This window comes from Fundulus heteroclitus, chromosome 17 (genome assembly GCF_011125445.2).
Source record: "Fundulus heteroclitus isolate FHET01 chromosome 17, MU-UCD_Fhet_4.1, whole genome shotgun sequence".
Lineage (NCBI taxonomy): Eukaryota > Metazoa > Chordata > Actinopteri > Cyprinodontiformes > Fundulidae > Fundulus > Fundulus heteroclitus.
This window is the reverse complement of record NC_046377.1, coordinates 25,568,585-25,595,789: the sequence shown is the minus strand read 5'-3', so window position 1 is coordinate 25,595,789 and position 27,205 is coordinate 25,568,585. Positions and strand designations below refer to the sequence as shown.

Here is a 27,205-nt window from a genome sequence, read left to right as displayed (position 1 = left end):
TCAGCAGCTGAACCCTTCCAGCAGCTTCAGCCCAAGATCAGAGCAGAAACTAGGAGCTCCACCTCAGAGTCTGCAGGTCTCAGCAGGTTAAGGGTTGAAGGAGAAAACCTCTTTATACCAGAACCAAGATGGCAGCAGGACTGAGGTCAGCAGAGCTGCTCCTGGAGGACGGAGCAGACTTCTGGGACAACGTCCTCTTAGCTTAGCTTGTTCTGCAGCTGCAGTCCTGCAGCAGACTAAACCAGGCGAGTCCAGCAGCTCGGTCCGGTTTGAGTCATCAACAGAACCACGATCCAAACGTAGCTGCTACAATGGCCTAGTCAAAGCCCAGAGCTCAGCCTGAGTAAATGAGCGGGCAGTGGACCAGTAGCGGTTGGATTTAAGGAGGGATGAAGTGATTTTTTGCATAGTGACACATCTGAGCTGCCGGTTCTAATCCCGTGTGTTTTCAGGGTAAATGTGTCAGTTGTTCCAAGGTGCACCTGTCGCAGTGCTCATCAGGAGTCTACACGGTAAGAAGCCTCCTCTGGACCTCCTCCTGTCTGTCTGTGTGACGTATAAACGCTGATCTGTCTGTGGTGACCAGGGCTCCTTCACCTCCGGCTGTGTTTACACCTGGTCCTCTACACCGGCCCTCAGGTTGACATCCAGAGGCTGCTCGCCCTCCTGCAACGTGACCGTGACGGTACTGCAGCCTTCAGCGTGTGATGATGCAGGACCAGACTGGAGCATTAATGTACCTGTGTGTGTTCAGACTGCAGCGTGTTGTAAAGGCTTCTACGGTCCAGACTGCGCTCCCTGTCCAGGAGGCTATCAGGCGCCCTGCTCCGGACACGGCCAGGTAACCTTCTGCCTGCACAGGTCTGGAGAACACCTACGTGGTTTTAAGCAGAGATGTTCTTGTTCAGTGCATGGAAGGCATTGGAGGAAATGGCTCGTGTGTCTGTGACCCAAGCTTCAGAGGCTCTCGCTGCCAGTACTGCTCCTCCTCCAGCAAATACGGTCCAAACTGCGACAGAAGTAGGTCATGGTTGTGTGCTGCTGGTTTGGGTGACAACAGCTACCTGTGTCAACCCTCACCTGTCTGTCCACAGCCTGCCCCTGCATCCACGGACAGTGTGACAACCGTCCAGACTCAGACGGACGCTGCAAGCTGGACTCCTGCCTCCAAGGTTTCACCGGTCGCTTCTGTGAGCGACGGACACAGATCTGTGGAGTCCTGGCCCAGTTCTGCCACGCCCACTCTGACTGTGACTTCACTGATGGACTGCCCAGGTGAGCGTACCTGCATGCTCCCTCAGCACTGACATAGAGCTCGACCCTTTGCTCTTCCCCTCTTACATCTTTCCTTTAGGCCGGCTTGTCAGAACCGAGGTGTGCATCTGTTCATTTAAATCACTCTGCTGTACTTTCAGATAAAATCCTCAGACCCCATATTGGCCCATTTTCCTTAGATTCAGAGCTGAACATAAATAAATAGTGCAAACGTGTTTGGTGCAGGTAGGAGGGCTCAGGTTGTCCCGTCTGTGTTGATATACGTTAATCCTGCATCACCTGAGCCCAGGTGTGCTGGCACCATGATGAGGAACCACCGCGGTCTCTCTGTGGTGGTCTCCACATGCACTAAACGTTTGTGGAGCTTCACCGGTGAAATGGATGTTCTCTGAAGTCGCCCTCCTTAGGGATGCTCCCACCTAAGATACTCTCTTCAGCTGGAGCAGCCTGAGCACACGGCCTTCACACACTGCACCACCAGAACCCATCCTGCAGGGAGGTTCTCTGAGGAACACCTTGGGTTGAAGCCGTTAAGCTCACAGGACAATCAGAACCGGGTCGGACCTTCGTGCATTCACCGTTTAGATGTTGGTGTCAGAGAGTGCAGCTGACTTTCTCTAACCGGCTGGTTGAGGAATGTTTCTGTCCAGTTCCTGACATCCTGGATCCAGATCCTGTTCTCATGGTTCTGTGTCAATGACCCGGGTTCAGACCAAACAAACACTGAAGCGTTTTGGAGCTGTGGTCAGAAGTAAAGGTTCAGAAATGTTACATTCATGATGCTGGTAAACTAAACAAGATGTTCCTCCGTATTTCAGGTGTGTTTGTAAACCTGGTTTCCAGGGCGACGGTATCACCTGTGTGGAGTCGGACCCCTGTGCTCCACCTCTGAGAGGCGGCTGCAGCGTGAACGTGAGGTCCAGGTGTTTTCCCATTCTTTGCCGCCTCGTCCTCTTGGTGCTTAACTCTGTCCTATACTGCCCCCTGCAGGCTAAATGCATAAAGACAGGCCCAGGTACACACACCTGCCAGTGTCTGACCGGCTGGACAGAGGACGGAGACGAGTGTCGACCCATAAACAACTGTGATGGTCCTGACCGAGGAGGCTGCCACCACAACGCCTCCTGCATCTATGTGGGACCTGGACAGGTATGGATGGATGGAGGGATGGATGGATGGATGGATGGATGGATGGATGGATGGATGGATGGATGGATGGATGGATGGATGGATGGATGAGTGGATGGATGATGGATGGATGGATGATGGATGGATGGATGGATGAACAGATGGATGGATGATGGATGGATGAGAAGTTGCTGGTGGACTGATGGATGGATGAACAGATGGATGGATGGAGGATCGATGGATGGATGGATGAACAGATGGATGGATGGAGGATCGATGGATGGATGGATGGATGGATGGATGGATGGATGGAGGATGGATGGATGGATGGATGGATGGATGGATGGATGGATGGATGGATGGATGGATGGATGGATGAACAGATGAATAGATGGATGATGGATGGATGAACAGATGGATGGATGGATGGATGAACAGATGAATAGATGGATGATGGATGGATGAACAGATGGATGGATGGATGGATGGATGAACAGATGGATGAACAGATGGATGGATGAGAAGTTGCTGGTGGACTGAAGCAGACCTTGTCTCCGTTGCCAGAGCGACTGCGCCTGCAGGTCCGGTTACCATGGAGACGGCCTGCAGTGTGAGGCGGTTAACGAGTGCGTGACGGAAAACGGAGGCTGTCACTTCAGGGTGAGACGGACCACCTGACCTCTGACGTCAGAACCACGGGTTCTGGGCGGGTTCTGGACGGGTTCTGGACGGGTTCTGGACGGGTTCTGGTAAAGGCTGGCCATCAGAACTGATTGTGTTCTGTACCGTCCTCAGGCCAGCTGTCTGCTGCTGTCCTCTCGGTGGACGTGTGTCTGTGATGGCGGCTATGTTGGAGACGGACACCTGTGCTACGGTACCATCGACCAGGTGAGTAGAACCTGCTCTGCCTCGGCGCCGCCTCAACGTTCTGTCCGCTCTGAATTAGCTCGTCTGATGATTGCAGGAGCTGATGGTCCTGCAGAACGCCTCGGACTTCTTCACCTGGACCACGGTGAGTGGGTCTCAGTGGGGCTGATGGCCACCAGAACCAGAACCAGAACCAGAACCACAGTCAGGAACAGGGAACGGTGTCAGAGAAACAGAGACTCTTCTGTTTCCTCCCACTTTGATTTAGTATTTTACTCCAGACTAAATGATCTTTAACTTCAGAACTCTGGGTTCCTTCTGGACCTTCAGACTGCAGCCAAGTTAATCCAGCTGGTGTTTGTAAAGCACATGAAACAGCTCCAACGTGACGTTCATCTGATAGTAAGGCAGGATGTGAGGAATACTCAGAACCATCAGTAGTCCTGAGGACCATGAAGGGTTCATCTACTCCTGAAGACCCTCAAGGGCTTCATCTAGTCCTGAAGACCCTTAAGAGCTTCATCTAGTCCTGAAGACCCTGAAGGGTTCATCTAGTCCTGAAGACACCGAATGGTTCATCTAGTCCTGAAGACCCTGAAGGCCTCATCTAGTCCTGAAGACCCTGAAGGCTTCATCTGGTCCTGAAGACCCCGAATGGTTCATCTAGTCCTGAAGACCCTGAAGGCTTCATCTAGTCCTGAAGACCCTCAAGAGCTTCATCTAGTCCTGAAGACCCTGAAGGGTTCATCTAGTCCTGAAGACACCGAATGGTTCATCTAGTCCTGAAGACCCCGAAGGCCTCATCTAGTCCTGAAGACCCCGAATGGTTCATCTAGTCCTGAAGACCCTGAAGGCTTCATCTGGTCCTGAAGACCCCGAATGGTTCATCTAGTCCTGAAGACCCTGAAGGCTTCATCTAGTCCTGAAGACCCTGAAGGCTTCATCTAGTCCTGAAGACCCTCAAGAGCTTCATCTGGTCCTGAAGACCCCGAATGGTTCATCTAGTCCTTAAGACCCTGAAGGCTTCATCTAGTCCTGAAGACCCCGAATGGTTCATCTAGTCCTGAAGACCCTGAAGGCTTCATCTGGTCCTGAAGACCCTGAAGGCTTCATCTAGTCCTGAAGACCCTGAAGGCTTCATCTAGTCCTGAAGACCCTGAAGGCTTCATCTAGTCCTGAAGACCCTGAAGGCCTTTGGGACCAGAACCTTCAGTCATATTTTCATCCGTCCTATGATTGAAGATTAAAAATCATTTGAAGTAATTTTATTTGATCTGGTTTTAGATTGAGAAGGTCACAGAACTCTAACCCGTCCCTGTTCTCTTCACCCTTTCAGGTTTCTGGCCTGTCCAGCTCTTTGTCGGATCAGAACCTGACCCTCCTGGTTCCCACCTCTGCTGCGATCGCTCAGATGTCCTCAGAGGACAGAAGCTTCTGGACGGCGAAGGGAAACTTGCCGAGCCTCATCAGGTTTGCTGTCAGTGGGCCTGGACCTGCCGTGATGGAGGCTGGAGACGTGAGGCGTGATGTTTGCTGTGTCCCACAGGAACCACGTGGTACCAGGCATCTTCTCCTTGTCCACCCTGAGGAACGTCTCATCCGTGACCTCTCTGCTGTCCTCAACTCTTCCTGTTTCAGCCAGCCAGGAGGTACACAGATCTTACCCCTGGTGGGACCGGTACCATCTCACATCCTGCCTTTGGATCATGCCAGTTTGGGTCAGAACCTTTGGGGCGGTGCCGTCCGGCTGTAATCTGGTGTCTTTGTTCTGCCAGATGACCTCCGTTGGAGGAGCGACCATCATGTCTTCAGACGGAGCGGCCACCAACGGCCTGATCCACGTTATTAACAAGGTAGAGCAGATCAGATGCTGCTGCCTCTCCACCAAATGCTCCTCACTACAGTCACGGTTCTGATCCGGTCCTCAGGTTCTGGTTCCTGACAGGAAGCTGAGTGAAGGTCTGTTGGCCGTGCTGGCTCTGAGGCCGGAGTTCTCGCTCTTCAGATCCGCCCTGATGGTACGGACGCTCACACACAGACCGGTTCTGGAGGTTCTGCAGGTGTTTGACCGTACCTGTGCTTCTCTACAGGACCACAACCTGACCGAGGAGATGGAGCGGGCCGAGGAGTTCACCGTGTTCGCTCCGACAAACGCCGCCGTCACGCAGTACCTTCAGCAGACGGCAGCGCCGGCCTTGGTAGGAAGCACACCCTGGAGAACATCTGAAGAACATGTTGATAAGCAGAACCTGGATGTAGCGCAGTGATGCCTGGATACGCTGGGGTAGATCATGGTTCTGAGATCATGGTTCTGAGATCATGGTTCTGGGATCATGGTTCTGAGATCATGGTTCTGAGATCATGGTTCTGAGATCATGGTTCTGGGCCTGCTGCTGGTCAGTTATTCAGTGAATTAATCAGCAGCAAATAAATACACCAGAACCTTTTAACCTGGTATCTATGGGTAAACTGAAGTTCCCTTTATTTAAACCATTCCCAGCATGTCATCTCAAAGTTCTTTCCAAAGTCAACCCCATCAAACCATCCAGACAGGAGGAAACCCAGCAGGCTGGTTCTGGTAGACGTTGATCCAGGTTCAGGTCTCACCATGTTAACCCAGCAGGTAGCATCCAGTCATTGACCTGCAGCATCTCTCCTCCTGGAGGAACATGGAGCCACAGAGGACAGTTGAAGGTCCTCCTGTCTCCAGGTCTCTGTTTTCCTGTTTTATGTAACTTCTGGCAGCTTCTGGCCCAGGCAGGCTGGACACAGCCCACAGAGCTCCATCTGGGAAGATCATCCCATCCAGCAGGTTTGGTTCTTTGGACATTTTTCTGTTTCCAGCAACTTCGTAAAGTCCCAACCTGCTGACAGGCCAGCAGAATAATGTCTTCTAGGCTCTCCCCTTCCCCTGCCTGTGGTCATAATGTTATGCTCGATTCCTGCATACATGGCATCCCTCCCTCCATCATCTTCCACCTGGAGATCTGGTTGCATGAGCAACAGGTCCAGGAGAACCCAGACCTCCCTGTCTCCAGTTTACTCTGGGGGACTCCAAGGCCTTCTCTGCCCAGACAGCATAGACCTCCTAAAGAAGACCTTCTGGGTCCTAGCGCTGTTCCTGGACCATCATCCCCCACAGACTGTCCAGTAAACTCGACTCGCCATGTCTGACTGTCTGACTCAGTCGTTTGTTCCTGTTCACAGGATGCCAACACAACCCGTTACCACGTGGTGCTGGCAGAGCGCCTGTTAAAGACCGACCTTCAGCCTGGAGGATACAAGGAGACGCTCCTCGGATCGCCCTTTCAGCTCGGCATCTACCCCAGAGACGGAAAGGTCTGCTCTCATCATCTCCACACGAACGTGTCCTTCCAACCGCTGTGCCTTGATATCAGTGGTTTCTAGACGCCATAGATCCCAATAAACCAAACAGATTCCTGTGAAAATGGCCTGCTATAGGGACCCAAACCCAGTGGGGAGGCAGCCAAAGTCCTGTTGACCCAGACCACCTCAGCTGGGTTCAGGATTCTTCTGCCATTTTCCTCAGAGTCAGACATCTTTACCGTTTTAGGTCAGGAATTACTGTCCTGAATCTGTCCAGAGTCTAGAAAGGTTCTAGAAAGAACAGGGACCTGAACCAATGTAGTATCAGAAAGTGGTTTGGAACAAAGGCAGAGGTGAAGCCACGGTAAACCTCTCCAGACCTCTAGGAGGGGAACCAGGAGAAAGTGGATCAGCCGTTTCTGTGTTCTTCCTGCAGCTGTTTGTGAACGACGCTCAGATCAACTCGTCCAACCTTCTGTGTGCTAAAGGCGTGATCCACACTCTGTCCGCCGTTCTGCACATCAACAGGAATCGCTGCGACAGACTCACCTACAGCAAAGTCCAGGTAAAGTCCAGACAGCAGCCCCAAGCCGCCGGTCCCCAGACTAAACGCTCTGATTCTCATCCTGGACTTCTTTGTTCTCACAGGGAACGTGTTCAAACTGCTTGTTACCCAGAACCCAGAAATGTCCCAGTGGAACCATCGCTGATGTAAGACTTTCTGTCTTTGTCCAAACTGACGCTGCGGCACCGTGTTTTATTTAGACCACTCAGAGTCTAGGACAGTGAAACCAAGATTAAAAAACATGTGCACACATTTAAGAACCGGTTCACTGCTGGACCCCAACAGGTCATGGCAAAACTGCTACGTTCATCACAATGTTCTTCTACACGTTCCTCACTGACAACAAAGATCAGGACTCATGAAAAGTCTGCTTATCTGTAGATGTTCTAAGAGATTAGGTCTTAAACAGAATTTCTAAAGCAGCATGAGTAAATGTGGATCGGTACAGAGTGGACTCATGGTGGGCCTGTTCAGTCTGACAATACAACCTCGATAGAAAAGGAACTGTTGAGCCCTTGTTGCATGTCCTAGCTAGATCTTAAACTGGTGTTAGTCTAAATTACACAAACTTGTAGAAAGCTGCAGAGATTGGCTGGGATGTAAAAGCTAATACAGGCAGTCCAGTTTGAGTTTGAACACATCAGTGTTTTAGATGTTTTAGATGTTCTGCAGAATCACCTGGAAGACTTACCTTACGGTTCCTTACGGTGAGCTGTGATTGTTGCAGAAATCAACAAGGATGAGGAGGTGCCTGTTCAGACAAGTCGTTGAAGGAGAATCGCACATGACCATTGGCTGCATAGCCACCTGCCTCCAGAAGAACATCGTAGGTCCCTGCAGCTTCCAGGTAGAAGAGCCTCCATGAATAAACCACAGGAAGGCTTCATTCTGGGTTCCTCTGTGTCTCTAGGAGCTCAGGTGCTGTGACGGGTTTTTCGGGAAGCACTGTGAGCCTTGTCCCGGTCCAAAGGGCCAGGCCTGCTTTGGTAACGGACTCTGTTCAGATGGAGTCAATGGAACTGGAGTGTGTAGGTGTAACACAGAGTTCACCGGGACGGCCTGTGAAACCTGCCAGAGCGGCAAATACGGAGTTCACTGCGACCAAGGTTGGTGGCGCTCTCTAAAGGACCTGAGGGTCCTCTCCATCGTCTGACTTTGCTTTCATCCGCAGAGTGTCGGTGTAAGAACGGACGCTGTAAGGACGGACTGAACGGAGATGGGACCTGCGAGTGTGACGTCGGCTGGAGAGGCGTCCACTGCGACGAACGTAAGACGACAAAAGAGCGTCTTCCTTAGCCTGAGGCCTAAATCCCAGCATGGGTCTCCTCTGCTCATCCTATGAGATCTGGTGGAGTTCCACCAGTCAGAACCTTTACTGCTGGCTGTAACAACAATTTATGAACTGGACCAGAGGGTTCTGCAGTACACGTGGTCCTGGTGGTGGACCTGGAGGTTCTGCAATCCCATAATGCTTTGAGCAAGCAGAGTCCAGGCCGATCAGGAAGCAACTAGAATGGCTGGGTTTGGGCGTTAATCCACGGATAGACTCCTTCCTTCCAGGAAGGAGTCAGAGGCAAACTCAGCACTGAGGCAGGTGTAACACCTGTAAAGGTAGACTACAGTCAGGATTTATACGCCTCTTCCTGATGCTTTGGTTCTTTTACATCAAATCTAGCTGATAAGAAGTCTTTCTATTCTACTTTGACCTGGGGAAGATCTCAGGCTCTCGTTCTTCAGCGTTTCTCACAGCTCTGTTGTGTCCGTCTGATTGCAGAAATTCAGTCTAAAGCAGATGAACTGTGTGGCTCAGTGAAATGTCACAGCAGTGCAAAGTAAGTCAAAGCTTTTCTGAAGGACTCCGGTCATACCTGGTCCTTTCTAACCTGCTCTTCTTCATGTGCATCCCTGATCCTGGCCAGCTGTGTGGTTCAAACATCTGGATCTCAGTGTCTCTGCGCTGCTGGGTTTGAGGGAAATGGGACGTTCTGTAAAGGTGAGAACCACAACCAGACGTGCAGTGAGCTTCTCTCTGGTGTCCTTCTCATCTCCTGCATGAATAATGTGTGATGGTGATGTTTGCAGCTGTAGACCCGTGTCTGGGGAACAACGGCGGCTGCAGCCTGGATGCGGTTTGTAAAAGGACGCGACCCGGCAGCAGGGACTGCGTCTGTAAGAGCGGCTACGCTGGAGATGGCTTTGTGTGTGTGGGTAGGTTCCTCTCTGCTCCCCCAGCTGCTGCTGAAACACCAGGAGATGTTCCTTCTATTTGCAGCTTCCTACTGAATACGTTAGAGCTGAGATTCATCTGGTTCTTTCATTCGATTCACAACTCAAATCATCTCCAGGCTCAAAGTTGACTCCATCAGATCCTCCAGACTGATGGGTTCAGAGGTTCCTCTCTAAGGAAACCAGCAGGTTGGTCCAGTCCTCCTGGACTCCTCTGGATGAGCATGGAGCCTGTCTCCATTAGTCCACCCCGACCTGCTCGTCACACACTCACAGGCCTGATGATCATGTCAGATATGTCGTTTGGTCGACTTCATTAAAAGCTCCTATCAAACAGCTAGAAGACAAAGTTTCTGAGTTCTTGGAGAAATTCATGCATCATTTGTCAAAGTAAAAGGTGTTTAGAGGCTCTGTCTATATACTAACAGATATGCTATAACACAGTTTGCTCCATGTAAGGTTCTTCAGGAGTTCCTCTGGTCCTCTCGTCTAAAGCTTAAAGACATTTAGAGTTTTCTGCAGAAGACCAACGGTACTTTGGTAAATTAGGAAGTCTTCTCGATGTCTGAAGCTAACGCTGCTAAGAATATGTGGATGTTTAGAGATTTATCTGCAAGAAGATTTGGGCGTTATGGTGGTGCTTCTTGCACGACTGCCGCCCCTCGCTCTGCTTCCTGTCAGCCAATCAAAATGCAGGAAAACATCTAAATGCCAGGGTGGGTAAAAGCAGAGCAGCTCTTCACAAACTGGTCTCCCTGTGTTCAGGAACCAGCAGGTCAGCCCTCACGGTTCATCACTACTGGACAGACTCACTGACCGTCTATGTAGGTGTAGGAGAAGTACAAATAGTCATTTAGGAGGTTTAAATGTCCTGGAGATGTTTCATAGGTCTGGATAGAGTCACAGTTTTACACAAGAAGGTTGAAGAGAGTCTAGATTGTGGTGGACCATCTGGTCCAGGACCAGGAACACCAGTGTTCAGCCAGCAGCCTTCTGATCGGTGAGGGAAACGTGTTTCTGTAGTTACTGGATGATGAGGAGATGTTTTCATCTCCACAGAGATAAATCCTTGTCTGGAGGGAAATGGAGGGTGCCATGCCAACGCAGACTGCATCCATGTTGGACCAAACAGAGTAAGAGCTTAAAGCGCCGTGTTAGCGTAGAAATAAAGGTCATAGACAGTGACGCTGGTCCCAGCATTAACGTCTCCCACCTCTGCAGACTTCCTGCGTCTGCAACAACGGTTATTCAGGAGATGGACAGAACTGCAGCATGGTCAACCTGTGTAAAAAGGTCAGTCCGCCCCACATCCCAGGAGCTTCTCAGCCACTGGCTTTATGCCACTAGTTGGCTTTGTGGTCTGAAAGAAAGTCCTTTCCTGGTTATATTGAGAAGACTTTCTCTAACGACACGTTGAGTCTCCAGAAGTCCAGAGGAAAAGCGTCCTGCTGCTGTTTTACAGAATAATGGCGGCTGTCACAAGGCTGCCCAGTGCAACATGACGGGCCCTGCCGTTCGCTCCTGCACATGCCCAGAAAACTTTGTAGGAGATGGTTTGAAGTGCAAAAGCTCGGTGGAGAAGGTGAGCTTCTGGAGCATCAGCTCCCACTGAGACGCGTCGCCTCGGGTCTTTAACCAGCATCTGTTGACTTTTGGCAGGAGCTGAGGTTTAGGGGCTCCAACGACTTTTACTTCAGCCTGCTGGTAAGCATCCAGATGTTTTCCTCTGCCCCCCCCCTGCAGGCTGAATGCCATTGGTTAAAGTGTTCTGTGGTTTCAGGTGATGCAGATCAGCCTGAAAGGCCGCGGCCCGTTCACCGTCTTTGCTCCGAACGCTCAGGCCACGCAACACAACAACTCCTTCAAGGTGAGTCCCTGGAGGCAGAACGGTGCTTCCTGTTCCCACATGAGGACCTTTGATGAAACCAGGAGACGTTTGTTCTCATCTTTGTTTCCTTTCAGGTAAAATCTTTCTCCAAGAACAAAGAGATCTACGCCAACGTCCTGCGCAGCCACATCGTCATGTGTCACACGCTGCTGCCCGACGACCTGAACCGAGTCCGAAACCTGACCTCTCTGTCTGGACTCGTCCTCACCACCGGCTCCACCCAGGTGACCAATCAGGGAGCAGCTCATAGTCATGTGTTACCGACTGAGCAGCAGACTCTGTAGACATGGGGATTCCTCCAGGAAGCAACAGAACACCCGTGGACCTCAGTGTCCTTCCTACAACGCAGCTGCTGATTGGAAACTGCCAAGAAATCTGCGTCTGAAGACTTTAGACCAGTTCTCCTGCTGGACCCCAAAGCCAGATGTTAGGAACTACTAAAAGTAAAGAAAAAGCTTAGCTGTGGTATTCTTTATATTTGTAGGGAAGGATCACCATCAATGAGGCTAATGTGACCAACAGCGACGACATCAGTGCCAACGGCATCATCCATGAAATCGACAGCCTTCTGTTTCCACCCAACGTCAACAGGAACAACATCCTGCTGATCCCGGTCAGTGCAAGTCGTCTCTGAAACCTGGAACATGCCGTCCCCGGATCCTTTACCTGCCCACAGCCTGGCCAGTCAGTCTGAACTTTTTCTGCAGGACCCGACCGAGCAGAATCTGACAGACGTGGCGGAAAGACACGGTTATAAAACCTTCTACAAACTGCTCCAGGTAAAAACACCTCAGTCCATCTCTCCTCTGTCTGCAGGCTCATGGGGGTTCATCCATCCAGCCAGAGGACCTGATGGTTCCAGAAACCCAGATGTTCTCCTAACTTTGTCTCCTCTGGGTTTCAGGACACAGGCGTCATGGAGATGATAGATGAAGCGATCTACCAGCCAGTGACCATCTTCCTGCCGTCTGATGATGCCATGGCCTCCATGCCCCAGCAACAGAAGGACTTCCTGTTGCACCAACATAACCGAGCTCAGCTGCTGGAGTACCTGAAGTACCACGTCATGATAAGCCAGAAGGTGGGGGGTCATGGTAGCATCCTGAAATAACCTCTGAACAAAGCAAAGGTTGGGCCTCCAGTCTGCAGACAGTTGAGCTTCTTCTCTTTAATCTCAGGTCTATGCAGAAGGACTGATCTACCTGGAGTCCGCTCGGACTCTGCAGGGTTCCTCTCTGTCGTTCTCCTGCGGCGGTTCTGATGACATTGTAAGTAGGACAGGAAGGGGAACCAGACAGGAGCTGAGAGCGGGTTCTAAATCACTGATTGTTCTCGTGGATCAGGGAGAAATCTACGTCAACGACAGATCCTGTCGGATCACTGAGCGCCATCTTGTCTTCAGAGCTGGTATTGCGTATGGAATAGACTGCCTCCTGACCCCGCCCAGCCTCGGGGGGCGCTGTGACGAACAGACAGTGTTGGATCTGAAGGTATGTCCTGATGTCCCTGACCTTCTCAGAGCCTCCTGGTCCACAGTGGCCTGAGGCAAAGCTTCATGGAGACAGAAGGGTCTCGATATTCACAAATACACAGATGTGATTCACACATGCACACCTCTGGTCTTTAAACTTCACTGCATTTGTGTTGATTTTTGAGACTCTCAGGATTCACACGAGTCTTTTTTTAAACAGAGAACGGTTTGCAACCAATCAGAAGCCTCCCTTGTATAAGCCAATCACAGGAAAGTCTCTTGTGATCAGCTAAGATAAAACTAATATAAAATCATGCCAATAAATAACATCTGTAAGGCATTTTTTTTTGTGTGTGCCTTACAGATGTTATTCCATACTGTGCTCATACAACGCGCTACCTGAACAGCTTGAATGTGATTGGCTTATACAAGGGAGGCTTCTGATTGGTTGCAAACCGTTCTCTGTTTAAAAAAAGGCTTGTGTGAATCCTGAGACGGCAGAGGAGTCTAAAAAATCCACACACATGCAGTGAAGTTTAAAGACCAGAGCTGTGCACGTATGAATCACATCTGTGTATTTGTGAATATCCCTTCTGGCTCCATAAAGCTTTGCTCCCTGGTCTCCAGAACTCACGGCAAATCAGAACCCAGAAATGGTTCTTCCATCTGTTGTAAGATGTGTTTCCTTTCTGTTCTAGATGAACTGTGGTCCGTGCACAAGATCTGTCTGTCCCAGAGGAACTGTAAAGAAGGTTTGACTCAGTTCTTACTCTGCATGTGTGGATCAGAACCAGACGCATCTCTAACAGAACTTCTTTGTACCCAGGAGGTCCAGAACTGTGATCTTCCCTCCTTGTTCATCAGCAAAAACTCTGGCTGTCGACCCATCTGTACCGTCAACTTCTGGAATCCAAAGTGCTGTCCTGGTTTCTACGGGAGAGACTGTCTGGGTGAGAGCAGCTTTTCACTGTCATGGCAGGGATCTGAGCCACGGCTGGTAAAGTCAGAGTTAGTTTCTGCAGTCTTAACGTTGTGACAGAGACGCCATAAAGCTGCCTGCAGTGTGTCCAGGAGGAGCCCACCGTCCCTGCAGTAACCGAGGGAACTGTGACGACGGTCACCTGGGTAACGGTACCTGTACCTGCCACGCTGGTTTTGACGGCACAGCCTGTGAGATGTGCAGCAGTGGGTTCTACGGCCCCAGCTGTAAAGGTGAGTGGTGGGTGGGGGTCCTACGGTGGGTGGGGGTCCTGCGGTGGGTGGGGGTCCTACGGTGGGTGGGGTCCTGCGGTGGGTGGGGTCCTACGGTGGGTGGGGGTCCTACGGTGGGTGGGGGTCCTACGGTGGGTGGGGGTCCTACGGTGGGTGGGGGTCCTCTGATCTCCTACAGCTTCCCTCATCTCCACTTTCTGTTTCAGCCTGTAACTGCTCCACTCACGGGTCATGTGACGACGGCCTGCGGGGGACCGGTCTGTGTTTCTGTGAGGAAGGATGGACTGGAGAACGATGCCACGTTCAGCAAAGTAAGTTAGAACCCATCAAATGTTAGAGGTTCTGGAAGCTCTGGGTCCTGCTAACAGGACCTGGTTATCTATTCCTGCAGTTCAGCTGCAACACATGTAAATAGTTTAGCGTTGATAAATAGAAGAAAAAAAAAAATCCCTTATCTGGTAAAAACAAAGTTCCTCAGAGAAAGATTGGTAAGGATGTGTCTCTGCAGAGCAGAACATCCTGAAACCATCCAGAACCATCATTCTTCAACAGCTGTTAGAACCTCCATCAGCTCTGCAGCACAGAGCTACATTCACAAAGTCTGCCAGACATTCACCTCACAGGAGGCTTCTGGGATGGACCAGATGTTCTCCAGATGTTCTCCAGATGTTTGGTGGAAACTCTTCATCGTTTGGAGTCTTCAGTCTTAATGGGATATTTTCTCTGGACTTTGCTCTGGATGTTGCTGACGTAGTCGAGGGATTGAGTGTTTTTATGTTTTAATGCCAGGAAAAGGTCCCTATGGGGACAATGATGAAGTTACACTGACATGATGCTGATAGGACGAAGATGAGCAGAGGGATGGTGAAATGAGAGACAACATGATCACACGTGTTTAGCAGACGCCAGGACAGCCTTAGTTCTGCTCATGGTGGACAACATGCCTGGTGAGGACTAACGGCGTCTCTGTGTCCTCCAGCTGAGCTCTTCCAGTGCTCTCCACCCTGCTCTCCTAAAGCCGTCTGTCAGGAAAACAACACCTGCGTCTGCCGGCTGTTTCATGTGGGAGACGGACGCACCTGCACAGGTAAGCCGGTTCTCCTGCTGGAAGCGCCCTGTCCGCTGGTCAGCCTTGATGCTGTCTGTCTCCGTCTCCACAGTGGTGGACATGTGTAAGATCTGGAACGGCGGCTGTGCTAGAGAAGCTAAATGCTCCCAGAAAGGAGGGAAGGTGAACTGCACGTGTCCTCAGGGTTACTCTGGGGACGGCTTCACCTGTCTACCTGTGGACCCCTGCGCCAGCGGGGACAACGGCGGCTGCCACGAACACGCCACCTGCACCATGACGGCTCCGGTGAGGAACAACGCCACGCGCCACTTCACCTTCATCCTGAGGGGCGTTACCTGTGCTAATGAGTCAAACGTGTCTAGGGGAAGAGAAGGTGCACCTGTAAGGACAGCTACGTTGGAGACGGAGTCACCTGTGACGTCAAACAGCTGCCAGTCAGCCGCTGTCTCCAGGACAACGGACAATGCCACCCGGATGCTAAATGTACCGACCTCCACTTTGAAGGTATGTGCATGTAGACCATGGCTCCAGACCATCACATGAATGAATCACCTGTTGTCCAGTACATGGTCCTGAGCCATGAACCAGACTTCAGGCTCAAACCGGGCTGTGCACACACCAAGTCATGCCTTTCCACTCCTGCTTGTGTGCAGATGCAACGCTCGGCGTGTTTCACTACCGCTCAGTTAGAGGTCAGTACAAACTGAACTACACAGCAGCTCAGCAGGGCTGCAGGGCAGAGGGAGGCGGACTGGCTACCTACACTCAGCTCTCCTACGCTCAGCAGGTCAGTGAACGCAACACAGCCACATCCAGGTTCAGCTGCTGGACGCCATCTTTCTGACTTAATCTTAATCCTGGATTTTCCTGTGAAGGGCGGATTGAACATGTGTACCGCCGGCTGGTTGGACCAAGCCCGGGTCGCCTATCCCACCACCTACTCCAACCCCAACTGTGGCTTCGGGCATGTGGGCATCGTGGACTACGGTACCCGCAAAAACCTGAGTGAGACCTGGGATGCCTTCTGCTACAGGATGAAGGGTAAGAGGTCACTGACCGGTACCGGACCTCCTTTCTATGAGACCGGAAGGAGAGCCACACTGGGCCGCTTTGCCAGCTTGATCAGAGCAGCTCTACAATTGTAGCTCTATGATATGGTCCTGATCTGCAGGGTTCTGGAGCAACCCAAAGCTGCCCAAGAAATAATAACTGGTGATGTAGAACTAGATGAGAGGACGGTGGCACATGATGTTCTGATCCAATAGAAGAGCTTCTGTAGCTCTAGCTGGTTCTGATCCCCGGATTCAGTGGGTCCAGCTTGTTCGTTTGGAGAATGTTCTGCTGGGAAACCTTGAGTCCCGCTACCCATCTCCAGTCATGGACAGTACTGTTGGCACCCCTCTGCTAATCAAAGAAAATCCCACAACGGTCACTGAAATACCTTGAAACTGACAAAAGTAATAATAATTAACTTATTTCATACATTAGCAGACATACAGAAAGCACAGAATCACAGCACTTAGTTATTTCTATTCATAATGAGAAATTAACTGGGTAAGTCCTTAGCAGTTACTGATCTAAAGTCATTTTATCCAACTTTTCTAGAGTACAACTGGATTAACTTCTTTTGTTTCATTGTAATAAGAATAAGATGACTAGACTTCACTGGAACAAAGTATATTTAAAGCTTAATTGTTTCTATTCATACATTAACAAAATCCTTAAAGCTACAACCTCAGGTCTCTGATCTGAGCTACAGCTAAAATAGGAGGCAAAGAGTAAAGGAAAAAGCACAGAGAAGGCCATGTGTGTGTTAGTGTGTGTGGGTGTAGGTCTGTGAACTGTGGCAGATAGCCTTCGTAGCCGTAATCATTGATGGTGATAGAACATTATCAGGCAGTTCAGTGGCCCTCTGTTCCAGGCCACAGAGCGTCTTGTTTACAGAACATCCAGGAAAAAAAATCAAGAGTGTCTGCCTTTCAAGGCCGGCACGAGGTAGCCAGATTCTGATAACAGCATTTGTTTACAGGCAGAGCCTCGTCCCTGCTGTGGAACATGGAGCCTCGGTTCTGTTCTGGTGCTGCTCTGCTAGAACTGGCACTGGGTGTCTCAGATCTGTGCAGGGTTCAATGAGATCACAAGACTGTCAAGACGTTCTGGAGAGAAATGTGTTGCCTAGTGTCAGAACGCTTGTCTCAGTTGGAGGTCATGGTTCTTCCAACATCATAATGACCCAAAACACGCAGTCAGAACCACCCAAGAGTGGCTATAGGAATATCCTGAGGTAGCCTCCTATGATCCCTGATCTAAATCCTGTTGAACATCTATAGAAGAAGATGAAACACCGTCTGGAGAAGGCAGCCTTCCACCCTGAGACAACAGGAGCCATCATTTTTATCCAGGCCTGTTTCATTCATTTACTTTTTTTATTGACTCTATTGAGCCACAATTTAAAAGCAACATCTGAGTTTCATTGGTTAATTTTCAGTAAGTTTTTATTTATTACTTCTTTTGTCAGTTTCAAGTTATTTCAGTGACCACAGTGTGATTCTCTTTGATTATCAGAGGATTGCCAACAATTTTGTCCATGTCTGTAGACACACAGTCACTGATCTTCTCCAGCCCTTCACTGAACCAATATTGCCTCAGGGTTCAGGCATCTTCACCTCTGTGGAAATGGGTTTGTCTGCATTTTAAGGAACTTAAAGACCAGCTACCGTCCATGTTCTCCAGAACTCCATCCAGAGTAGGTTGTTCTGGACAAAGAGGTTCAAAATTATGGACACTCGAGCTCCCACCTTGAAGGATTTAAAGGAACACTTGTGTTCAGAAAACTGCATCTTCAGGGTGATGTCGTCTTGATCTTCAGAAGATGATGGTGTTTTGATCTTTAGGGGTGATGGTGTTTTAATAATCAGAAGATGATGGTGTCTTAGTCTTCAGAGGGTGATGGTGTCTTGATCTTCAGCCAATGTCAGAGGTTGTTTCCTTTGTTTCAGAGGTGCAGTGTGAGTGTAAACCAGGTTACATTGGAGATGGATTCAGCTGTGCAGGGAACCTCCTGCAGGTCCTCAGGTCTACCCCCACCTTTTCCAACTTCCTCATAGTGAGTGCATCATCTTTTATCACAGCCCAACTCCTCGTTTTTCTGCTAAAGCACATCTTTGTTTTCTTCAGCAAATCCTGAACTACTCCGAGGTGTCAGAGTCTGGCCAAAAGTTTTTGAAGCGTCTCAGTAACCCAGAAGTTCAGTCCACCTTGTTCGTACCTGAAAACGGTGGCCTGCTGGAGAACCTGGTGAGTCCCATTGACGGATAACATCTGCCAACAGTTTCACAGCTGCAGGGTCCTCACCTGTGCATCCCATCAGACCCTGAGCCAGCGGGACATCGAGTTCCACCTGTCTGAGGGTAAGGCTCTTCCTCTGAGCCAACTGAGGAACAACAGTCGGATCAGGACCCGGGTTGGTAGTCTGACGGTCCTTGGAGTTGCCAACCTTCTCAACCCTTCTGACCTGGTGAGTCTCCAGGCTCTTCCAGATGGCAGTTTCTCAGTGAGGACATTTATTCTAGCTCAGACCTTCTATGTCTGTTTCTGCTCTTCAGGCATCGTGTTACATCAACGACCGCTTTGTCACCATCTCTGATGTTCCTGCTTCAAACGGGATCATCCATGTCCTCCAGGGACCTCTGGCAGCTCCTCCTCCCCATCAAGATGTGAGTGACAGCATATTGTAATCTGGTTTTTGCATTTTAAACAGCAGATGTGTGACTGTGTTTCTGGTTGGCTGAGCAGGTCCGTGTGGCCCACAAGGCCGGGATGAGAGCCGGAGTGGTTCTTCTGATCCTTCTGGTGGTCGGAGCCGTCTTTGTTGGATATCGGTTCTACAGACAAAGCAGAAAACCCTTCCAGTTTCACTACTTCAAGGTGAGACCTGAGGAGGCAGTAAACCTTATTTAATCTAAAACAGGTTGATCAATTATTCATATATGAATACATCGTATCCCTTCATCTATTTGGCCTCACCTCACCAGTTTCTACTTTCAGTTGTATCATTTTATCTTATTCTATTTATCTTAATAAATGGTTTGTTCCTGGCCCATGAGGTCTCCTTCCAGAATTTAGATGGAAGTTGATCACGTTCTGTCAACCTTTAAAGACGTCTCTATGCAGATGATATTCAGTCGTCCACCTCGTTTTCCATAAATTAAATCTGTGAAGCTCACGCCTCGTTAAGGTGCTGATACCCTGTTAAACACTAAGACAGTTTTCTTTAGTTGGGAGGAAAAATGTATGTCTGGGATAAAGCAGACACTTCGACCTCTTGGTTCTTTTGACAAAAGTTGTGGTAGGATCTTTGGCATGCCCTTTGATTCGGCTTTTACTTTGGGTTCTCGTGTCATGAAATGTTCCCAAACTAGGCTCCACTGTGTCACATCAGGACTGGATTTATTTAATGCACTCCACACATCTTAGCAGAACCTCTCTAGAACCTAGAATGGGCGAAGGTTGCTCAAAATGCTGCTGCCAGGCTACTGGATTAATTAATTTCTAATTTTTATATATTTTATTTACACACATGCACGCACCAAAACTTATTTTCTTTTCATATATTTAAAATGTTTTAAGAGAAGTGGAACCAAAGCTGTTTCTTTTCACAGCCGTGGTGCATAAAGCTGATTCTGATCCAGTTGGCCCACCTGTGCTAATCTGGAGTGGTTGCTAACCTCCTGCTAATTTATTGCTAACCTCCTGCTAATTTATTGCTAATCTTCTGCTCCTCATGCTGCGGTTTCTCCCACAGGACGACGACAAAGAAGAGGAACCGGCAGCAGAAACAGCAAACTACAGCCGCAGCATCTCCAACCCCGTTTATGAAGCAGGTCCAGAACCAGCAGAACCAGGACAGTCCTGGTCCAGTGCATCTGGTGCCACAGGCAGTCTCCAGCCATCTGTGAAGGTTGCAGCGAGCTCCCATCGTTCTGACTCTCACCTGCACAGGTGTGAGGCCGAGCCGATCGGGTCTAACGTGAGCCGTCTCTGCAGGTGGAGGACCGACACGAGGTGGTGAACGGAGGATCGTATGACCTGCTGCAGGACAGCTGAGCGTGCTGCTGCTCTCTGCTGGACCAGAACCAGACTGGGACTCAGGCGTCCTACCAGAACCTGAAGCTACCAGAACCTGAAGGGCGGAGTCATTTCTGCAGGTCCCAGTCTACCTGCACAGGGTGTGTTCAGGTGCTGGAACAAACTGATGCTCACATGTAAAAGTTCTGACCCGACTGATTGTGGTTCTGTTTGAGTTCTGGGAATAAAGTAACAAGCTGATCCAAGAAATGAGTCATGATGTTTGATCCTTGTTACATGAAACAAATAAAACTAAACAGTACTGCTGCTGGTCCCCCATTCTGGACCCAGGTTAGGAACTAAACTGGGTCTGGGCTAGGACCAGAACCAGATATACATGTGCTGGAAATAGACTGAAGGAGGAACTGTTATTCTAAAATGTTTTCAGTCGTAAAAAAAAGCTTTTAAGATTTGACAAACCTCAGAACCTCTAAATCTGTTCCTGGTAGAACCTTCATCTGACGTCTAATCCTGTCCATAGTTTAACCTTTAGGTCCAGTCTGAGTTAGTTCTCCATTCAGAACCTCTCAGAACCATCTGGTCATCTTTACCGTGAAGCTCAGCTACTTAAACTCATCTGTCTGACCCGGTCATGCAGGAAAGCAACCATTTCACACCGTTAGTCTCCTGGAGTCAGAACTTTCTGCATCCAACAAATGTTTCATGAGGTTGAGCCTTTAATAACCATCTTAAACAGTTATTTGGTTGCAGATTTTCCCGTTTAGTTTCAGTTCAGTTGTTTTTGTAGTAGAGAAGCAAGGCGGCTACAAAGGTGTTAAAGTCTCCAAGCTTCAGAGCTCTAGACCTTCATGACCTTCCATCAGCAAGATGTCCGCCTCAGCCGTGATGTCATGGAAATCATAAAGGAGGAAACTGTTCCTGACTTTCATTTCAAATCAAACTTTATTGTTCCGTCACGTCATCAATCCATGAGCGGTAGTCTGAGAGTCCGGTGAAGATGGCCGGCTTGTCTGCGTCGCACCGCCAGCTGCCCCATGAGACCACGCCGAACAGGAAGTAGACGTCACGTTTGTGACAGAACAGAGGCGCTCCAGAGTCTCCCTGCAGACAGAGAACAGCTTTAGTCTGGTGCCACTGATTACGGTTCTGATAAAGCTCATCTTCTGCTGCTCTAGAACCCACTGCAGCTCTAGAACCCACTGCAGCTCTAGAACCCACTGCAGCTCTAGAACCCACTGCAGCTCTAGAACCCACTGCAGCTCTAGAACCCACTGCAGCTCTAGAACCCACTGCAGCTTTAGAACCCACTTCAGCTTTAGAACCCACTTCAGCTTTAGAACCCACTTCAGCTTTAGAACCCACTTCAGCTTGTTTTCCACTATAAACTAAACCATCTTTGCTGCCGTCTCTCCTGAATTTCCCCATCATGGGACCAGTAAAGATTTCTCATTTCAGGACTTTAAGGTTAGACCTGGACCTACTGCCACAATCATCTAGTCCAACGTCCTCCATCATGTCAGACTTACCATGCAGGAAGCAGAGCCTGCAGGATGTGAGCAGATGTGATCCTCGCTGATGAAGTCGCCCCACTTCTGAACGCAGGCGCTTTGGTTGACCAGGGTCAGCGCAGCGTGGTGCAGACGGTTGGCATTCATCTCTGTGGAACAAATGAGAAACTGAGCAGGAAAAGTTCAGAGTCAGGAGGGTTCCCCTTTAAGGGCTGATGTGTTTCTGGTCTATGAGGAGAAGCTCAAAGCATCAACGGTGAGGGAACAGCAGGACTAACGCAGCCTGAAAGCTCAGGAACGAAGCAGCTGATTCTCTGCAGGCTTCAGAAAGGAGCAGTCAGGAACTTCAACTCTGAAGTTCTCATTTCTACAGACGAGCGTCAACCTGACCCTTTGGTTCCTGTGGGACTCTGAAAGCTCAGGTCTAGACCAACATCACAGATCAGATACTTTACTGCTCATTAAATAGACACAATGGAAATTACTCTTCAGCATCTATTTAAAAAGATCTTCCAGCTGCTCTGCAGAGACAGAAGGCAGAGATGAAGAGGTTCTCTGTGGGAGTGATGAAGGTCAGAGGGACATTTTAGATGTTCTGGAGATAAAGCCAGACTGAGAAGATGAGGACATCCAGAGGAGGGATGCATCTCTGCATCAACACCCCGAGTCACAACCAGGACTCTGGAGACCCTGACTGCATAATGAGGAGGAAATGTGTAGGACCAGGAACATCTGGTGGCCCAGAAGACCAAAGAGGAGATGGAGTAAAGATGAAGGCAGTTGATGGGAGAGACGATGACACAAAATATAGAGTTAGATGGAGAAAGACGACTCACTGTGACGAGGAAAAGCCAGAAGAAAATGATAACCCTGAGCAAGCAAACAAACTAATGCATAAAAAAAAATATAAAGATGTTTATTAGAGTGAAGGAAAAACAGATTTCAGAATCATTGGTGTACTAGTGAGCAGACTGTGGAGTCCAGGTTGTTCCTGAATGATGCCAGGACAGAGTTTCTCCAGCCGCTGCTGCTGAACACACAGCTGAGCTCGAGATCAACAATCCTGGCCTTACTGATGGTCCTGAGACTTGGACCATGACCAGAAGAACCACATCCTGGATACAAGGAGATATGACCTTCCTCTGTAGAGTTACAGCCGTAGAGATGATGAGGAGCTCAGAGTGGAGATTCTACCTGATTTAGATGATCCTGCTGGAGAAGACCTGAAGGTGCTCTGGACAGACCAAATGTCCTTCCTGGTCTGATCTATCCTGCTTCCACTTGGTACCTAAGAACCCAGATGTTCATTCCAGCAGCACTCCACGGTATTCCCAGCTCTTAAGGAACGTACGTCTTAGCTGTTTGTATCCAGGATTTGGTTCTTTCAGACATTTTCCAGGGTTGGAACATAGCTGGAGCAGTAAATCCAGAACAGATCTGCAGATCCTCAGAACCATCTTTGAGAACGAGGCTGAACCGTTCTTGTTCTCCTCAGTTTAAAAACAAGCTGTTCATTGTGTAGAACTGATGTGGAGCTTACCTGTTCCTTCACTCCGCCCCCACCCTGCTGTGAAGCAGGACCAGGTGTCGTCCACATCCCCGTCCTCCTCAGGAACGCATATCGGAGAAATCTTTGGACCTTCAGACAGAACCAGGAGGCATTGTTAATTCAGGGGCTGTCTGGACCTAGAGTCCATGTACATATGAGAGCTGAAGAGCAAAACCTTTGTGGACCGAGTGGAGAACCTGTCTGGTTGCTGCATTCAGCAGGTTCTCCACTGACTCTGACCCGACTGGTTCTGGTTTTAAACCAGGTTACTTTCCTGCAGAGACACCAGCAGCTTTGCTGGATCTCACCGTGGTTGGTGAATCCTGCAGATAGGAGTCCACAGAGCTGGTTCTTACCAAAACTGGCAGAGACGCTGAGGCGGAGCAGGGAGAGGTCCGCCCGCGGAGGGAAACTGGCATCATGCATCGGACTGAAGACCTCATCCACCAGAATGGTTTGGGCCGACTTCTGGCTGAGGTCATGAACGCCAAGAACAACCACGTCTTCCTTTGCACTGTTAGGAGAAACAAGTCAGACGTGGGTGGATCCAGCAGTGCAGGTGAAGGTTACCTGAGGAGCATCACCTGACGCTGCAGTGTTTGGCTGTGACCACCCAGCGGCGGTGGATCAACACGCCACTGCAGTAGTGCTGCTTGTTGGACTGCAGGCTGACCATCCAAGGCCAGAAGAACGGGCAGGACTCCGTCACGTTCTCCACATGGACCCTCCCTTTCTGGGACACGGAGATGCCAGCGGTGCCTGGAGGCCGATCACAGCTGGAGATACGCTGCTTACCGCACCGCTCCTCTGTGGCTCAGGAGGTCAAAGACGGCTCAGATTACTGGACGAGATAAACGGCTTTATAGTCATAGTATCTCTGCATGGAAGAAACGTACCCTGCTCTGAGAGAACATCGTCGTACATCCTGTTTTCATCATCTGAGAACGTCAGATCGAGATGTTAGAGTCTGAACAAAGGCCCAAAACAAGCTCGCGTGTCAGATCAATCCCAAACTTACTCATTATGCCAGAGATCCACTCAACATGCTGCTGGACTTTGGTGTAGACTCCTGGTTTCTTGGCTCGACCGCAACCAACCCCCCAACTGACCAACCCTGCCAGCTCGTGTCTGGCTCCAGTGAAGCAGGACAGCGGACCCCCAGAGTCGCCCTGGGACCCAGACAGGAGAGGTTAAAGGTCGGACCAGACGGGTCAACCCAACCCAGGTCAGGTTCTACCATCTGTGTCCCGGTTCTGATTTAGGATGTAGGTGGAGGGCAAAGTTTGGGATGCTGCTACGCCTGTTCTACCGTCAGGAAGGGTGTAAGCACCTTATGGCCACCATGATCCTACCCTGGTTACCCTCACAAGATCTGCAGTGATGAGGTCTCAGGCCAGAAGAGCCTTTTCAGCGTCAGATGACCAACCATCACTGGTGTTGGTACAACCATTCACTCCCCAGGTCTGCAGCTACTTTCCCTGGAGAGCAAGTCTGCTGCGACCATGATGAACCTAATCTGAACCCATGGCGTGGTTTCTGCAGACAGAAGGGTTCATCTACACCCTGCAAAGACCTTCTGGAAGAACTGTGATATTCCTCATCCAGAGTGAACGAGGCAGTTTAGACAATATATGCTGGGCAGCATGTGCTGAAACGATGCAACCTGATCCACCATTAACCTTCTCCAGATGAAGATCCATTTATGTGGAAGAGAATCAGCTGATGATGAATCAATGCCTTAAAGGATCCACACTTACAGCAAAGTGTTGAACAACGGTTGTTGTCATGGTCTCTGCCCAGAGGAGGTGGTTTAGGAGGGAAAGATGGGACTAAATACCGAGCCCTGGGGTACCCCACAACTCTGTTCTGTTCTGGAGAAGGAAGGCTTTGTTGGTTCTGACAGTTCAGTTTACTTTATTCATACAGAATCAGTTCACTAAACGTCTGAAGGGGCTTTACAGGACAAGCAGGTCCAGTTCAGCCCAAATTAATTCTGTGTATTCCGACCAAATGTCGATCCAGTCATGAATAAACCCGACAGCCTGAGCAGGAATACCAGCCTTCAGACACGTGATGGTATGACGTCTACAGCAATGACAGAACCAATGAGAACCAGACCAACAGCGAGGAATATTATAAAACTGCTTCCTGTTTCTATAACTTAGAGGATGTCACAGACTGAGAAGATGAAGAACCGTCACAGCAGATCAGGGCATGAACCAAAGATAATAGAGATATTTCAGAGAGCTATAGAGACAGAGGAGCGGCTCTGGGTCTACCTGACAGGCGTCCACTCCACCTTCATCCTTCCCGGCACAGAACATGGAGGGCCGGACCCTGCCGTTGTAGTACTCGTTACAAGCGTCTGATGCCAGGAGGCTGACGTTCACCTCCTGCAGCCTGTTGACTCGAGGACCATCTGCAGATTAAAGCAAAGCTCAGGTCGCTTCTCTACTTCTGCCACTCCACTTTCCTGCTGACGCCTCATACTGACTCTCTCTAGTGGAGCCCCAGCCGGTGACGGTGCACCGCATGGCCTCAGGCAGGGGCGTCATCCAGATGTCGATGGGTCTGATGAAGTCGGTGAACACCAGAGGGCGCTCCAGCTTCAGGAGAGCCACGTCGCTTTCTTTGGTCCGAGTGTCATACTCCTGGTGGCTGAAGATCCGGGAGACTCCCACCAGCTGAGCAGAAAGCAGAGCAGAGTCGGGCTGTGTGGATGGACCAGAGGTGGGACCATCGTGGTCCTTGGAGCTCCAGGTACCTGCTCTCCTGGCTCATCAGGCTTGTCCAGGTCATGTTTTCCTGCCACCACCTCCCACAGGGATTCTTTGTTGTACCTGTGGAAACATCAGCTTGAACCATGTTTCAATCCACATATGAGGAACCAAACTAAGGTCCAGCTCTGACCTTAAGAAGCAGTGTGCAGCAGAGATGACCCACTGCGGCCCGATGATGGCGCCGCCACAGGCCGGCATGGTTGAGAAGCGGAGGGACACCTGCCAGGGCCAGGAGTGGGCCCAGGCCTCCTGGCCCCCGATGATCCTGGTCTCCACGTCCAGCTCAGGAGGGAAGGAGCGAACGCCTGCAACGTCTGAGGAGATTCACAGAGACGAGAAGGAGAAATCACACAGGTGAGACCAGCAGGTGGTCCAATCGGGTCGCCTGAGACTCACCGCTGAAACCAAACCATGCAGAGAAGGTCGAGTGTTCCTGCAGAGTCCCGTTCAGCAGATTCTGGGTCTGATTCTGGTTTCCATCTGAAGAAACAATCCAGTATCTATTCACTTCAGGTTCTGGTGTTCTTTGAGTCTAGAGGTTCTTCTAGCCTGACCCAAATGGGTTTTATAAACTGAGTCAGCTCTGAGCTTCTAGGTCAGGTTAACAAAATGTTCAATTAAGCTAATTTAAAGTCAGTAGACCAAATGTCCAGAAAGCCAACAGTGTGCAGGACACCAGAACCACAGCAGGTGTGATCCGTCCTGTTTGGACCCGTCCTGCACACTGAAGAGGTCCAGGACCCCAGAATCCAAAAACCTGAGGTGACGCCGCCAACCCAAACCCTTTGACTCAGCAGGAACCTTCAGCAGGAACCAGGAACTAAACACAGTAGTTGATGGGCAGAATAAAACCAGCCCAAATGGATCCTGCTGCTCCGTGTTCTGATGGCCGGTCCAAGTCCAGCTGCTCCTCACCTGTCTGGAGAGAGGCCCCCCAGAGCCACAGCAGGCAGGAGACACACAGCAGCATGTCTGCTCTCAGGCTGCAGGATCCGTGCGCCCACAGCTGCAGAACCACAGCCTCATTAGTCCGCTCCAACACACCTGTCTGATTGGACACACCTGCAGCAGCAGCCAGAGCCCAGTTCTGATCCGGATCAGGACTGGGAGCCGGACTGCAATCAAAACCCAAACTGGATTCTGGTCTTTCAGGCCCAAGAGTCAGAAATGGATGATGGATGATGGATGAATGAATGATGGATGGATGGACGGATGGATGGAGGATGGATGGATGGATGGATGGATGGATGGC

General features: G+C 50.1%; 2 protein-coding genes across 3 annotated transcripts in view; one reads left to right on the top strand and one right to left on the bottom strand.

Annotated features, from left to right (window-relative positions):
- The window catches only part of stab2 (stabilin 2), a 30,722-nt gene extending 10,361 nt beyond the window's left edge, over positions 1-20,361 (top strand). The window contains exons 19-69 of the mRNA XM_036149377.1: positions 453-512; positions 587-685; positions 755-841; positions 909-1,020; positions 1,095-1,275; positions 2,094-2,187; positions 2,266-2,424; positions 2,968-3,063; positions 3,199-3,291; positions 3,368-3,415; positions 4,607-4,740; positions 4,817-4,919; positions 5,046-5,123; positions 5,199-5,288; positions 5,361-5,468; positions 6,478-6,609; positions 7,034-7,162; positions 7,246-7,308; positions 7,890-7,988; positions 8,073-8,268; positions 8,334-8,429; positions 8,937-8,994; positions 9,082-9,155; positions 9,245-9,370; positions 10,448-10,521; positions 10,610-10,681; positions 10,851-10,970; positions 11,048-11,092; positions 11,169-11,255; positions 11,351-11,500; positions 11,761-11,889; positions 11,984-12,055; positions 12,181-12,357; positions 12,455-12,544; positions 12,620-12,766; positions 13,446-13,499; positions 13,574-13,697; positions 13,810-13,959; positions 14,166-14,270; positions 14,939-15,046; positions 15,120-15,313; positions 15,391-15,532; positions 15,682-15,815; positions 15,904-16,069; positions 18,028-18,134; positions 18,206-18,325; positions 18,399-18,545; positions 18,634-18,744; positions 18,824-18,955; positions 19,833-19,988; positions 20,075-20,361. Of these exons, the coding sequence (XP_036005270.1) occupies positions 453-512; positions 587-685; positions 755-841; positions 909-1,020; positions 1,095-1,275; positions 2,094-2,187; positions 2,266-2,424; positions 2,968-3,063; positions 3,199-3,291; positions 3,368-3,415; positions 4,607-4,740; positions 4,817-4,919; positions 5,046-5,123; positions 5,199-5,288; positions 5,361-5,468; positions 6,478-6,609; positions 7,034-7,162; positions 7,246-7,308; positions 7,890-7,988; positions 8,073-8,268; positions 8,334-8,429; positions 8,937-8,994; positions 9,082-9,155; positions 9,245-9,370; positions 10,448-10,521; positions 10,610-10,681; positions 10,851-10,970; positions 11,048-11,092; positions 11,169-11,255; positions 11,351-11,500; positions 11,761-11,889; positions 11,984-12,055; positions 12,181-12,357; positions 12,455-12,544; positions 12,620-12,766; positions 13,446-13,499; positions 13,574-13,697; positions 13,810-13,959; positions 14,166-14,270; positions 14,939-15,046; positions 15,120-15,313; positions 15,391-15,532; positions 15,682-15,815; positions 15,904-16,069; positions 18,028-18,134; positions 18,206-18,325; positions 18,399-18,545; positions 18,634-18,744; positions 18,824-18,955; positions 19,833-19,988; positions 20,075-20,134 (5,688 nt within the window). The 3' untranslated portion in view covers positions 20,135-20,361. The remainder of the gene's footprint in view (positions 1-452; positions 513-586; positions 686-754; positions 842-908; positions 1,021-1,094; positions 1,276-2,093; positions 2,188-2,265; positions 2,425-2,967; positions 3,064-3,198; positions 3,292-3,367; positions 3,416-4,606; positions 4,741-4,816; positions 4,920-5,045; positions 5,124-5,198; positions 5,289-5,360; positions 5,469-6,477; positions 6,610-7,033; positions 7,163-7,245; positions 7,309-7,889; positions 7,989-8,072; positions 8,269-8,333; positions 8,430-8,936; positions 8,995-9,081; positions 9,156-9,244; positions 9,371-10,447; positions 10,522-10,609; positions 10,682-10,850; positions 10,971-11,047; positions 11,093-11,168; positions 11,256-11,350; positions 11,501-11,760; positions 11,890-11,983; positions 12,056-12,180; positions 12,358-12,454; positions 12,545-12,619; positions 12,767-13,445; positions 13,500-13,573; positions 13,698-13,809; positions 13,960-14,165; positions 14,271-14,938; positions 15,047-15,119; positions 15,314-15,390; positions 15,533-15,681; positions 15,816-15,903; positions 16,070-18,027; positions 18,135-18,205; positions 18,326-18,398; positions 18,546-18,633; positions 18,745-18,823; positions 18,956-19,832; positions 19,989-20,074) is intronic.
- A 681-nt stretch (positions 20,362-21,042) lies between these two features.
- ovch1 (ovochymase 1) lies at positions 21,043-27,006 on the bottom strand. 2 transcript variants are annotated; one of them, XM_021323713.2, is made up of 13 exons: positions 26,869-27,006; positions 26,350-26,433; positions 26,084-26,267; positions 25,938-26,013; positions 25,668-25,857; positions 25,453-25,592; positions 24,192-24,342; positions 24,070-24,111; positions 23,758-23,986; positions 23,530-23,687; positions 23,165-23,263; positions 21,643-21,773; positions 21,043-21,217 (listed from the first exon to the last, which is right to left on the bottom strand). In XM_021323713.2, the coding sequence occupies exons 1-13, from the start codon at positions 26,921-26,923 to the stop codon at positions 21,059-21,061; spliced, it is 1,698 nt and encodes a 565-aa protein (XP_021179388.2). In that variant the 5' UTR covers positions 26,924-27,006; the 3' UTR covers positions 21,043-21,058. The 2 variants fall into 2 exon arrangements, with proteins under 2 accessions (XP_021179388.2, XP_036005255.1); XM_036149362.1 differs by having other exon boundaries at positions 21,044-21,217; positions 23,758-23,980.
- Positions 27,007-27,205: the final 199 nt, after the last annotated feature.